General features: G+C 21.9%; 1 protein-coding gene across 2 annotated transcripts in view; it reads right to left on the bottom strand.

Moving 5' to 3' along the window:
* Window positions 1-12,769, bottom strand: part of LOC117174348 (general transcription and DNA repair factor IIH helicase subunit XPB) — a 56,303-nt gene that overhangs the window by 925 nt on the left and 42,609 nt on the right. For both annotated transcript variants that reach the window (XM_033363393.1, XM_033363394.1), the window contains 3 exons: window positions 11,918-12,104; window positions 10,692-10,840; window positions 5,612-5,728 (listed from right to left, as the gene is read on the bottom strand). In XM_033363393.1, coding sequence (XP_033219284.1) covers window positions 5,612-5,728; window positions 10,692-10,840; window positions 11,918-12,104 — 453 coding nt within the window. The remainder of the gene's footprint in view (window positions 1-5,611; window positions 5,729-10,691; window positions 10,841-11,917; window positions 12,105-12,769) is intronic.

Below are 12,769 nucleotides of genomic sequence, written 5' to 3'. Positions count from 1 at the left end.
AGAGTTCAATTTTGAACTAAAAAAATAATAAATTTCAACCGAAAATGAAAATGATTTTTAGTTAACACCAATTTTTTTAACTAAAAATTATATGCAATAAATTTTTAACTAAAGAGATGAATTTTCAACTACAACTATGAAATTTCTAAATGGAAACTGAAAAATGATTAAATTTTAAGATAAAAAAATTAATGTTTAACTAAGCAGAAGAATTTTCAACTGAAACTATTTTCCCAGTCAGCTAAAAGTAACTTTTTCATAAATACCGCTAAATACAAACATTTATTTTAATTCATGACGTTAATTCTAAACATCCTTCAACACAAGAGAGCAAAATATTTCAAAATAAATTAATTTTGAAACAATAACTTAAACTTTTCATTAAAAAATATAAATTTTTAACAAAAAATTGGTTAGTTAAACTTTGGTTAAAAAAATTAATGTTGAACAACAACAAAAAGCACGAATTTTCAAGAAAATAATAATTCAATTTTCAAATATAATTATGAACCTTAAAACTGGAATATAGTTAAATTAAAAAAGAGAGTTTTAACTAAAAAAATGTATCTTTAACTAAAATAGTTGCATTAGCGATTTAAAAAAATTAATTATACTAGAAAAGATGACTTGTGAACCGTAACTTAAATAATTCAGTTTTAAGATGAAAAATTAATGTTCAACTAAACAGAAGAATTTTCAACTTGAACTAAAATTCAAAATAAAAATTACATTTTTAAACAAAGTGGTAAATTTTCATCTAAAATTGTAAATCTTTAAATAGAATAATTGAATTTTTGAACCAAAAAAATGAATTTTTAACTAAGAATATTAACTTCTACCAAAAAATATACATTTGCAACTAAAAAAAATAATTTTTCAACCAATGATATGAAATTTTAATTAAGACGATTAATCTTCAATAAAAAAATGAATTTTTAAAGAAAAAGTTTAACTTTGAACAAATCAATTTTATTTCCAACCCAGAAGATGAATTTTTAAACAAGAACATTAATTTTCAAATAAAAAAATTAATTTTATACCAAAAATAAATTTTTTCAACAAAATACATGCATTTTTAATGCAATAATTTAATTTTTAATTAAAGAAGACAAATTTTCAACTAAAGAGTTGAACTTTGAACTCAAAAAATATTACCTTTCAAACAAAAATAGAAAAGATTTTTATAAAAAAAAAATGTTTAACCAAAAAGATGAATTTTCAAATACAACTATGAAATTTTTAACTGGAATAAGTTGAATTTCCAGTAAAAAAAAATTACTTTCAACAATAAAAACTAACTTTAATAAAGAAAAAAATAATAACTTTCAAAAAATAGTTACATTTCCAAAAAAAGTGATGAATTTTAAACTAACACAATGAATCTTCAACTGTAATGATTAAATTTTCAACAAACAATTGATTTTTATTTAAAAAAGATAAATTGTCTATGGAAACTTAAAAATGATTAAATTTTAAGTTCAAAAAATTAATGTTTAACCAAACAGAAGAATTCTCAACTAAAACTATGCAGTATTTAATTGGAATAAGTTCAATTTTCAGTTAAAAAATTACTTTCTACAAAGAAAACTATTTAAACGAAAAAAAAAACTTTAAAAAAATAGTTACATTTTCAAACAGAGTAACGAATTTTTAACAAAAATTGTATATCTTTAACTGGAATAGTTGAATTTTAAACCAGTAAGATGAATTTTTATATAAACTAATTAACTTTTAACTAGAACAATTGAATTTTTGAACCAAAAAATGAATTTTCAACTAAAAAATATAATTTTTCAACCAAAGATATGCAATTTTAATTAAAACGGTGAATTTCCAATAAGAAAGGGAATTTTTGTCGAAAAAGTTTAACTTTCAACAAAATAATTTTACTTGAAACCTAGAAGTTGAATTTTAAACGAAAAAAATTATACTTTTTTAAATAAATTGAAATAGTCAGATTTTTAGTTTAAAATAAAATTTGCAACAAAACATAAGAGACTTCAACTGTAACAATACATCTTTAACTGAAATAGTTGAATTAAAAAAAAATTAAATTTGACTAAAAAACATCATTTTTTAATCAAAAATTGAATAATTAATTTTGTAGACAAAAAATAAATGTTTATCCAAAGAGATGAATTTTTAACCACAACTATGGAATTTTTAAATAGAATAATTTAAATTTCCAGGCAAAATATTACTTTCAAGAAGAAAAACTAACTTAAAAAAAAATAGTTACATTTTCAAACAAAGTGATTAATTTTTCAATAAGATTGTAAATATTTAACTGGAATAGTTAAATTTTAAGTCAAAAAGATGAATTTTCAACTAAAATGATAAATCTGTAACTAAAATATTTGAATTTTTGAACCAGAAGATGAATTTTCAACCAAGAAGATTAATTTCTAACAAAAAATATGAATTTTCAACTAAGAAATATCATTTATTCATCAAAAAATTGAATAATTCGTAGTAAGAAAATGAATGTCCAACCATAGAAATAAATTTATAACTAAAGCGGTGAATCATCAATAAAAAAATTAATTTTTAACAAGAGAGTATAAATTACAAGCAAATAATTTTATTTTTAACCAAGAAGATAAATTTTCAACTAAAATGTTAAATCATTACCTGGAATACTTGAATTTTTAACCAAAAACATGCACTTTTAAACCAGAAGATGTTTAGTTAAAAAAATAATTTTAAACCAAAAATAAGAGTGCCATACAAAAAAATTAACTTTGACTAAAAAAGATAAATTGACAACAAAAACTTAATTAAATTTTTAATTTAGAAAAGTTAAGGTTTCAACAACAAAAAAATAATTTAAAAAACAACAAATAGTTACATTTTCAAACAAAGTGGTTAATTTTCAAATAAGATTGTAAATCTTTAACTGAAATAGTTGAATTTTAAACAAGAAAGATTAACTTTCAACTAAAATGATAAATTTTTAACTAGAATAATCGAATTTTTGACCCAAAAATGCATTTTCAACCAAGAAGATTAAAAAGTTAAGTAATTTCAACTAAAAATAATTATTTTACAACCAAAAATTAAATAATTTGTAGTAAAAAAGAATAATGTTGGACAAAAGTGATGAATTTTTAACTAAAATTATGTAATATTCAACTGGAATAAAGAAATTCAAAGAAAAAAACAAGTTTTCAATCAAACAGTTCATTTTTCAACCAAAGAAATTAATTTTTAATTAAAATGATGAATTTTCAACGAAAAGAAGTTAAGATTTGACCAAAGACTTTAACTTTCAACCAAATAATTTTATTTTCAACCTAAAAGATAAATTTTCAACTAAAATGATAAATATTTGACTAGAATACTTGCATTTTCAACAAAAAAGATGAACTTTTAAACAAGAATATTAATTTTCAAGAAAAAGATTAATTTTCTACCAAGAAATACAATTTTTCAACAAAATAAATGCATTTTTAACGCAATAATTGAATTTTTTAACAAAAAAAAAAACAATACTTTTTAACTGAAAATAAAATAGTAAGATTTTTAAGTTAAAAATAAATTTAACCAAACATAAGAGCCTTCAACTAAAACAATGAATCTTCAACTGAATTAGTTGGGTTTAAAAAAATTAACTTTTAATAAAAAAAAATAATAATTTTTGAACCAAAAGTAAAAAAATTAAATTTTTAGTTACATTTTCAAAAAAAGTGATGAATTTTCAAATCAGATTGTAAATATTTAACTGGAATTTTTAAATTTTAAACCGAAAAAAAAAATAATTTTTACTAAAAAAGATAAATTGTCAATGAAAACTTGAAAATTTTTTTATTTCAAGTTCAAAAATTAATGTTCAACCAAACCGAAGAATTTTTAACTAAAACTATGGAATATTCAATTGGAATGAGTTAAATTTACAGTTAAAAAAATTATTTTTCATCCAAAAACTAACTATCTACAAACAAAAAAATAACTTAAAAAAATAGTTACATATTCAAAGAAAGTGATGAATTTGTAACTAAAATTGTAAATTTTACCTGGAATAGTTGAATTTTAAGCCAAAAAGATGCATTTTTAACCCAAAAGGACTAAATTTTTATTTAAAAAGACGCGTTTTCAACAAATCGCTTGAATTTTTGAACAAGAAAGATTTCTTAACAAAATAGTTAAATTTTCAACACAATAATTAAATTTTCTACAAAATGGTTGCACTTTTAACATGAAAGGACTAATTATTAATCTTTTTAGGTTAAAAATTAACCTATATTGCGGAAAATTTAATTATTTTGTTAAAAATTCAACTATTTTATTCAAAAGTAATCTTTGTGATGGAAAATTGTCGCAAACTGTAATGTTTTTTGCGGAAAATACTTCCTTTTGAATTTATAATTCATCATTCCTGTTAAAAAAAGTCATCTTTTTTGGTTAAAATTGAACTTTTTTGTCAGGAATTCAATTGTCCTCCTAAAAAATTCGTCTTTATTCCTAAGAAAAGAGTTAAATTTTCAACAAAACCAAAAAAAATTACTTTTTATAAGAGTTAAACTTTCAACCAAAAAGTTGAATTTTGAAACAAAAAGATGAATTGTCTATCAAGAAGATTATTTTCTACCAAAAAATATGAATTTTCAACAATAAAATATCATTTTTCAATCAAAAATTGAATAATGAAAGTTGCAGTAAAAAAAATGTTCAACCAAATAGATGAATTTTTATCTAAAATGATGAAATATTCGAGTGGAATAATAGTTACATTTTCACTTTAAGAAACAAAATGATTTTCAACAAAAAATGGAACAAATTTTCAACAAAATAGTTCAATTTTATGTAAAAAATTCTTTTTTATCCAAAGAAAAAATAAGTTTTCAATCAAAAAGCTCATTATTCAACCACAGAAATGAATTTTTACTTAAAATGATGAATCTTCAACCACGAAATTTAATTTTCACTAAAAGTTTTACTTTCAACCAAGCAATTTTGTTTTCAACCTAAAAGCTTAATTTTTAACTGAAATTATAAATATTTAACTATAATACTTGAATTTTTAACCAAGAAGATTGAATTTTAAAGAAAAATATAAATTTCTACAAAAAATCGTTTTTTTAAACAAAATATGTAGATTTCCAACGAAACAGTTGAATTTTCAATGAAAAAAGACAAATCTGCATCCTAATTGTTCAATTTTGAACAAGAAAAGATCAATTTTCAACCAAAAATGGACATTCAAATTTTCAGTTAAAGGAATAAATTTTCAACAAAACTGATTAATTTTCAACTAAAATCATGAATCTTTATCTGGAATAGTTGAATTTTATACCATAAAGATTAATTTTCTACAACTAGTTTAATTTCTAAATAAAATTTAAAAAATAAATAAAAATTAAATAGTAAATTATGATATAATTAGAATAAACTGAGATAATTTAAAACATGTGACTATAAATAAAGTGGAATAATATATTTTTAAAATAAAAAAAATTATTTAAATAATGAAAACATGAATTTGACTGTGATCAGAAGTAAATTCCCAGTTTTTAAATTAAATTCCCGGGCATTCTTCGGTCTTCTACGGTTTTACGATAAAGTCGCCACCCTGGAAAATTATTCATAAAATAATTAAATTTATTTTACTCACAGAACGACCTCCTTCTCCAGGCAATCTTTCTTCATCTGCATCCATATCGCTGGCAGCCAAAACTTGCTGCAGCAAATTTATCTGATCCTCTTTAGATTTGTAAAACATATCTGGCTCCTACAAAAAAATATACAAAATAAAATAAAGAATCAGGATAAATAGAATATCTGGATTTTTGAATTTATAAATAAAGCAGGGTGTTTGGTCAAATAAAAAAAAAATCCCTGACAATAAGAGATGTTTTCCAAGTACAAGTATTTTCCAGGTACAATTTTTCATAGTACAAAGCCATTTAAATATTTCACATTTTTGTAAATAATCGAGTCAGAATACGTATACAGTTTCGTTAGTTTATTATAAATCATTAAAAAAAATTTTTTTTATTACAAGATATTCTTTAAATATTAGCACCATCGATTAATTAAATAATTAAATAATACTAATGGAAATGGGTAAACTGCGCTACGCCACCTGGTGACAAAAATCCGAACTAGAAAGAATAGGTACAATTATTATTTCAGTCTCAAATATTCAATTTTTAAACCATTCAATTAAACAAATTTTAAGTAAGAAAAATAAGAATTACTTAATATTTAGAAATATCTAAATCTATTTATATTATTCTTTTAAAAAATGCGAGCAAGTTGAAGAAAAACTTAAAAGTTTTGAAAAAATTCAATTTAAAATTTGAAATGATTTGAAATAATTTAAACAAAATGTGTACGTGTACCGCCAAAATACAGATTTTGACAGATTTCGAACAAGAAATTTAAAAGATTTTTAAGAGTTTGGAATGGCTTCAGAAGATTAAAAAATATTTCCCAAGAAAATTAGTAATGATTTTTATTTTGAAAAGATAATTTGGAGTGGTTATTCAAAAAGATTTAGAAAGATTTACAAAATTATCAAAATCGAATGTGGAAGATTTTAAGGAAATTTATTTCATTTGGCAGAATTTCAAAAAAAAAATGAGAAAAAAAAGATAAATTTTAAAGGATGTTTAGAAGTTCTGAAATAATTTCAAAAATATTTTTAAAAATTGAAAATAAAAAAAAACATGCAGTTCTTTCAAGATTTGCAAAAAAAATTTGCAAGCATTTTGAGGGTTTTTTAACCATTGAAAATATAAATAATTTCACTTTTAACTTACGAAGTGTTCAGTTTATAAAAAAATGTAATCGTTCAATTTTTAATGTTTCTGGCTTAAAATTGCTTTATATGATATAATTTTGAAATTTTTTAAATTCATTGATTGATTCTTCAATTTAGACTTAAGAGCATTGAAAATGATAACGTGGAATTATATATTTAGAACTGAATCTGAATCTTTGAACTCTACAATTGATAAAAGTTAACCAACTTATTTTGCAGTTTAACTACATTTCATTAAAAATTGTTCAGTTTTAAAAGTGTCAGTAGCTTCCATTTTATATGTGTAAATTATATTAAAAGTTTGAAATTCAAGAATTCCACTTTGAGTGCTTTCATTTGCAGCTCATTTTTTTATTAATTCAAATGGAAAAATTGTTAGCTTTAGAGTTCGATTTTTAAAATTTCATTGACCGTGAAAAATGTTTGCTAACCAGAAAATGACCGGGAATTTTTTTCTTGGATTAAAACGGCCACCCTAAATCGTCTATTATTCGTATTCTTCACATAATCCGGATAAAATGTGTCGCTACATACATTAATTAAAGTTTATTTAAACTTAAATTCATTGAAACATACATGAAATAGTGAAATAATTTTTTTTTTTTTAAACCTATTTGACAAAAATGTATTTTTCACTGTATAATATGGAAATTCTATCTAAAATCATTTTTTTTTTTTAAAGTAGATTTGTTTTTAGTATTCAATCATAGTTTTATACTTCACAAAACTATCGTAAAAACACTTTTATGCAAAAATTAATGGACAAATTTAAAATTGTACCTACTCTTTCTAGTTCCAGTTTTGGGCACCAGGTGGCGAAATAGTAGACCACCATTCCCAATAAACACAATCATTTCTTGAATTTCTCTCCAAATCACATGAATTTTAGCATTAATTTAAACAAATTTTTATTTTATCTCCATATACTTAAAATTCAGTTCATGTTTAGGAAAAATGTTAAATTATATTTTAACCGCTACAAATTCCTAACTTTTAACTAAATAGTTCAATTTTCAACTAAAAAGATTAACTTTCTATAAAAAAGGTGATTTTTCAACAAAAAGTCGAATTTTCAACTAAAAAAGATCAATTATCAACCAAATAGTTGAATTTTGAACTTAAAAAGATCAGTTTTCAATCAAAAATGGGATATTTAATTTTTCAGTTACAAAATTAATTTTCCGCAACAAAAAAACACATGAATTTTAAACCAAAAAACTAATTTTTAATATAAAAGTTTAACTTTCAACCAAGTTGTTTTATTTTTAACTAAAAAGATGTATTGTCCAACAAAAAAATTAATTTTCTGCCAAAAAAGACGTATTCTTACAATACAAAATTTGAACTCTCAACCAAAATAGTTGAATTATGATCTAAAAGTAAAACAGTTTTCAACAAAAAATTTAATACATAAATTTTCATTAAAGAAATTAATTTTCCACGCTAAAAACAAATTTCATACAAAAAGATGAATTTTTAACTAAAATGAAGTGGTTGAATTTTGAACTAAAAATGTCAATTTTTAACCAAAAATTAAATTTTAATTTAAAAATGAAGTTTCTACCAAACTGATGAATTTTGAACTAATATTAAGAATCTTTAACTGGCATAGTTGAATTTTTAAATAAGATCATTAGTTTTTTACAAAGAAAGACGATTTCTCAACAAAATACATGAATTCTCAACCAAATAGATGAATTATGAACCAAAAAAGATACATTTTCAACCAAAAATAGAACAGATAAATTATTAGCTACAAAAATTAATTTTCAACCAAAATAAAAACCAATTTTCAACCAAAGTGATCCATTTAAAACTAAAATAATAATTCTTCAACTGAAATAAGTGAATTTCTAACCAAAAAGATGAATTATCAACCAAAATATTAATTTTCAAATAAGAAGATTAATTTATACTAAAAAATACTAACTTTCAACCGCATGGTTGAATTTTGAACTAAAAAATGTCAACTTTTTTAACAAAAAATGGAATAGTTTAATTTTAATTTGAAAATTAATTCTCTACCAAACTATGAATTTTCAACGAACATTAAGAATCTTTAACTGGCATAGTGGAATTTTTAACCAAGAGAACTAATTTTTAGCAAAAAAGCAAGTTTTGAACAAAATTAATAAATTTTCAATTGAAAAGATAAATTGTCAGCCAAAAATTAAATAGTTAAATTATTAGTTTAAAAAATTAATATTCAATCAGAGATATACATTTTTAAACAATATTATGGAATATTATTTCGGAAAAATAAATTTTGCAGTTAAAAAAAATATAATTTCCAACGAAAAAAAAAAACAATTTTAAAGAAAATAGTTTTATTTTCAAACAAACTGATGAATTTTCAACTAAAATGATGAGTCATTAACTAGAAGAATTAAATATGCAACCTAAAAGATGAATTTTTGAACGGAAAAAGATAATTTTTAGTAAAAAAAAAATTAATATTCAAGCAAAAAGATGAACTTGATGGAATTTTGAACTCAAAGTTACATTTTCAGTTCAAAAAAATCAATTTAAAAAATAAAATTACATTTTTTATTAAAATTATGAATATTCAACAAAAAATTGATTTTAAACAAAAAAGTTTAACTTTTAACTAAATAATTAGAAATTCATTCCAAATAATATTTTAGTTTTAATTCCAAAACAGCTTAATTAAAAAAAAATACAACTTTTCACCGAAACCTTTTTCAGTCAAATGGAGACAAAAATTGCAAACCCTGGAATTTTCTAGCAAAAAGATGAATTTTCAACCAAAAATATTACTTTTCTACCAAAAAACAATTTTTTCAATGAAATATACTAATTCTCAACCAAACTTTGAACTATTAAAGATGAATTTTCAAACAAGATGATTAATCTCTACCAAAAAAGATTAACTTTCGACCAAATACAAAAAAATACAACAATATTTATTTGAATTTTCAAATAAAAAAGATACATTTTCAATCAAAAATTGAATAGCTAAATTCTCAATTAACAAATTTCTACCACAGAGGACGAATTTTCAATAAAAAAAAGTAAAATTTTTAACCAAAAATTAAATAGCTAAATCTTTCGTATAAAAAAATAATATTCAACCAAAGAGACGAATTTTTAACTAAAATGTCGGAATATTGAATTAGAAGAGTTACAGTTTCAATTTAAAATAAATTAATTTGAAAAAATCAACTGGAATAGTTAAATATTAAGTAGGAATAAAGAAGAAGAATTTTCAGTTGAATAAAAAAAGAATTTTCAACAAACTTTCTCATTTTTCAACCAAAGAGATCAATTTTCACTTAAAATGATGAATCTTCAACCAAACAGTTGATTTTTAACAAAAAAGTTTAACTTCCAAACATGTAATTAAATTTTCATTCTAAAAAAGATGAATTTTTAACGAAAAACGTAGCAGTTGATATTACAACCAATAAAACTTTAATTTTTAATCAAAAACAGTTGAATTAAAAAAAAACTGTTCAAAAAGAGTGGAATTTTCAACTCATTGTCCTCTTTTCAACTCAATGTTCCAATTTTTTTTCATTTCAAAAAATATAAATTCGGAAGGAAAAATTTCGTAGTTGATATTACAACAACAAACAAATAATATTTAATTAAACACATTTTAATTTAACAACAACAAAAAAAGACTGTTCAAGACGATTTGAAGTTTCAACTCAGAAAGATTTTTCGGCCAAGAGAAAGAAAAAATGTCAATTCTATCAATCAATTTTTAATATAATCAATTTAATTAATAATTTAATAAGTATTTTTATATCAATAATTAATTTAATCATTAATTTTTATAAATTAATCTATTAGTCAATTATATTTAAAATTTGTAAAACACTGAAAATTCAATGACTTTTCCAGATTTTCAAGGTTTTTTAGGACGCCAGACACCCTGTAAAGATATAAAAACCGAAATACTTACTTCTTCGATGCCAGAAAGTTTTGTGATAACCTTGTAAGCATAGCCTTGGTTTACCAAAAACTGTTGTCGTCTTCTGGAATACTCCATTTCGTAAGTATCTTGGGAAACGAGTGTGTAGAAAAACGCGTTATATTCCTCAGCAATCGCACCTAAAGATTAGACAATAAATTTATTTATACACAAAGCAAACTAAGAATTAAAAATTTCAATTTAAAAAAATTACTGTTCCACCAAAGAGAAGAATTTTCAACTAAGACTATGGAATATGTTGAATTTTCAGTTAAAAAAAGTTACTTTTCACAAAAAAAACTAACTTTAAAAAAAGAAGTTATATTTTCAATGAAAGTGATGAATTTTCAACTAAAATTGTGAATCTTTAACTGAAATAGTTGAATTTTAAATCAGAAAGGTAAATTTTTAACTAAAATGATGAATCTTTAATTAATATTATTGAATTTTTTACCCAAAGAGATGCATTTTTGCCTCAAATTATGGATTTTTCCACTGGAATAACAGATACATTTTCAGTTAAAAAAAACAACATCATTTTCAACCGAAAAAGAAAGAAATTTTACACAAAATATTTAAATTCTCGGCAAAAAAATTACTTTTTATCCAATGAAATGAATTTTTAATTAAAATGCTGGATCTTGAACCAAAAAAATTAATTTTCAACAAAAGAGGTTACATTTTAACCAAGTAATTTTATTCCCAACATATAAGATTAATTAGCAACTAAAATGATAAATGTTTAACGGCAACACTTCAGTTTTTAACCGAAAAGAAGAATTTTTCAAACAAGATTAACTATAAAAAAAAGAATTTTCTACTAAAAAAATCGATTTTTCACCAAATATGCGGATTTTCCACGAAATAGATGAATATTCAATTAAAAGAGACCAATTTTCATCAAAAATTTTAAATTTTGAACAAGAAAATATCAACTAAAAATACACATTCAAATTTTCAGTTGTAGGAGTTAATTTTTAATCAAACTAATTAATTTTCAACTAAAATAATGAATTTTTAATTGGAATAGTTGAATTTTATACGAAAAAGATAAATCTTCAACCATAAAGTTTAATTTTCTACAAAACAGGCGAATTTTTCATAAAGTACATACATTTTTTAAAACCTAGTTTAATTTCTAAATAAATAAAATAAAAATTGAATAATAACTTATAATTTAATTAAAGTAATCTGTGATAATAAAAGTAAAGAAATACCTTTCTTTGCTCGCAAAATTCTGCCCAATCTCTGAGCTTCTTGCCTCCTGGATCCACCATGTGATGATATTTGGATCAAAACGTTCGCCTCTGGTAAATCGAACGAGGTATCTGCGACTTTACTCACGAATATTGTGTTGACTTTCAAGTTGTACTTAAAGTTTTGCAGAATTTGTATCCTTTCGCTCTATAAATTTTTCAACAAAATAATGTCATTTCCAACCAAAAAAAGATGAAATTTCTATCAAAATAGTTGAATTTTCAACAAATAAGTTGAGTTTTCGAGCTGAAAAGTCGAATATTTTCGAAAACATTTGACTTTTCAACCCGAAAATATTAATTTTTATTAAAAAAAGTTCAGTTTCAACCAAGAAAGATAAATTTTCAAATACACAGTTGAATTTTCAAAGAATAAAACGAATTTTCAACAAAAATGTTGAATTTTTAACCAATTAGTTAAATTTTAAACCTGCAAAAATTATTTTTTAACAAAATGGATAAACTTGACAAAAAAAATTGAACTTCTACAAATAACAGTTACATTTTACAACAAATAGTAGAATTTTTAACTAGAAAAGATGAATTATCATCAAAAGAGTGGAGTTTTCGAGGTAAAAAGTCGAATATTTTAAAAACCATTTGACATTAAAGCCCAAAAATATCAATTTTTAACAAAAAAGTTCAGTTTCAACCAAGAAAGATAAATTTTCAAATACACAGTTGAATTTTCGAAAAATCAAATGAATTTTCAAAAAAAGGTTGAGTTTTTAACCAAGGAATTGAATTTTAAACTTAGAAAAATTATTTTTAAAAAATGGATGAACTTGACAAAAAAATTGAACTTCAACAAAA

This window comes from Belonocnema kinseyi, chromosome 6 (assembly GCF_010883055.1).
Source record: "Belonocnema kinseyi isolate 2016_QV_RU_SX_M_011 chromosome 6, B_treatae_v1, whole genome shotgun sequence".
NCBI lineage: Eukaryota > Metazoa > Arthropoda > Insecta > Hymenoptera > Cynipidae > Belonocnema > Belonocnema kinseyi.
Note: the sequence above shows the minus strand (reverse complement) of the source record. Positions and strands in the feature narration are given on the sequence as shown.